Source organism: Mangifera indica, chromosome 19 (genome assembly GCF_011075055.1).
Source record: "Mangifera indica cultivar Alphonso chromosome 19, CATAS_Mindica_2.1, whole genome shotgun sequence".
NCBI lineage: Eukaryota > Viridiplantae > Streptophyta > Magnoliopsida > Sapindales > Anacardiaceae > Mangifera > Mangifera indica.
Genome location: NC_058155.1, coordinates 8,409,851 through 8,411,541, shown reverse-complemented (window position 1 = coordinate 8,411,541; position 1,691 = coordinate 8,409,851). Strand labels below are relative to the sequence as shown.

At 34.1% G+C, this 1,691-nt stretch overlaps 1 protein-coding gene across 1 annotated transcript; it reads right to left on the bottom strand.

Annotated features, from left to right (window-relative positions):
* Nucleotides 1–478: 478 nt before the first annotated feature.
* On the bottom strand, nucleotides 479–1,440 carry LOC123203000. Its single transcript, XM_044619158.1, has 2 exons — nucleotides 1,030–1,440; nucleotides 479–743 (listed from the first exon to the last, which is right to left on the bottom strand). Exons 1-2 carry the CDS (start codon nucleotides 1,325–1,327, stop codon nucleotides 691–693), a joined length of 351 nt encoding a protein of 116 aa, XP_044475093.1. The 5' UTR covers nucleotides 1,328–1,440; the 3' UTR covers nucleotides 479–690.
* Nucleotides 1,441–1,691: the final 251 nt, after the last annotated feature.

Here is a 1,691-nt window from a genome sequence, read left to right as displayed (position 1 = left end):
TTTACTTATGATAGTAATTATACGACCGATTACTCCTTGAAAGAGCAATTTAGCTCAACTGGGGTTCTTTGACTTAAAAAAAAAAAACCCAAACAATTCATTATTGTTATCTTTTTATTTGATTTAAAAGTTATAACTTGAGATCAATTGTTACATATTAATTTGCAGGGTATAGGAGATCATGGTGCCCCCAAGTATCATCACATACGATGTTTGAGTTGGATCGACTTCACAACTACTGTATCAAATAAATAAAAAAATTAATTTTGAAATATCGTGGAAATGCTAGGAATCTCCATTCTTTATTACTCAAACTATTTTTTAGAGTCTACACACCTTTCAGGTTGGAAGGTGCAACAATCTATGGACAAGTCTAAAACAGTGACTGCAATGTCAAAGTTTCACCTGGCTCTGCTGTACCCAACATTACTTCTATCAATTCATTTCATTACTTCTTCTACAATCTTGTAAACTCGTATTTGGAGAACAGAGAACAATCACAAAATTATGTCACCAAGAAATTAATTGGCATTGTTTAACAATTGCTGCAACATATGAAAATCTTAGCTCAAAATGCAATGCATTATTCTCCAGTAAAGATGATCTATTCTATGTCGTCTCAGCTATAGAAGGACAGTACACAATGTCCATCAATTACAATATCTTCAAACAAAATTAGTAACATAAACATCACACTACAAATTTGGCTGCAGAGGGTTTGGATTCTTCATTAACTGCTTCCCCTAGCACACCAAAAGGATTGAAATCAACTACAGATTGAAATTAAACCACAAAATGTTCTATTTTATTCAGCTTTGTTTGTTCAGCTAACAAAAATCCATTGTACTCAGTGACATAGCATTTCCCTGATGAGATTTTAAACCCTAAAAGAAATTATATAATATTTAATCCATTACAGAATCTACACACAGGTTACCTAGAATGATTGTGGATTGAAGTTCAGATTTTGTTACTGAAATTATTACTATTTTTTTGTTAGAAAAATTAAAGATTGATGTTGGAGATTACCAGTAGAGGGTGTTGGGGCTTCGCCGTAGATGGATTTGAGTGTGGCAAGTGGAACCAAGAGGGATTCAGAGGCGGCTTCAGCGAAGAGTTGTTGTTTCCAATCCCACATGGTCTTCTTGATGGCTTTGTTGGCGTTCACCAGCGACTCCTTTTCCGATTCAAGAGCTTTTATGTCTTTTTGCTGATTCACCGATCTCACGGTTATGGCCAGAAGCGACACAGCCAGGAAAGTGTTAACTACGGCGTCGCTGTTTACTGCTTTGATCGCTAAATTCGAGAGTTTGTTTGCAAATTCCATTGAATCTCGAGAGTTGGAGGCTTTGACTTTGAATAAGGGTTTTGTAAAAGGAAGAGGAAGAGCTATTGTCTTGTTTTGCCAAAGGTGACGATGAAGAACCCGGTGATGGACTTATGGGCTTCGAGCCCAATTTATGATTAGATGTGAACCTAGTTAAACAATTGTCTTCGATTTCCTTGAGAAAAAGAAAAAGAGTGTCTCAGTTTTGATTATTACCTCATAAAATTTATACAAATTGCATGTAATAACTGTAGGTATTTATTTTGAGTATACAAATAAGTATATATTTTATGTGTATTTTTATATAATTGAATGATTTTAAATCAATGATAATTTATATAGTTGTTTGTATATAAATGTAGAT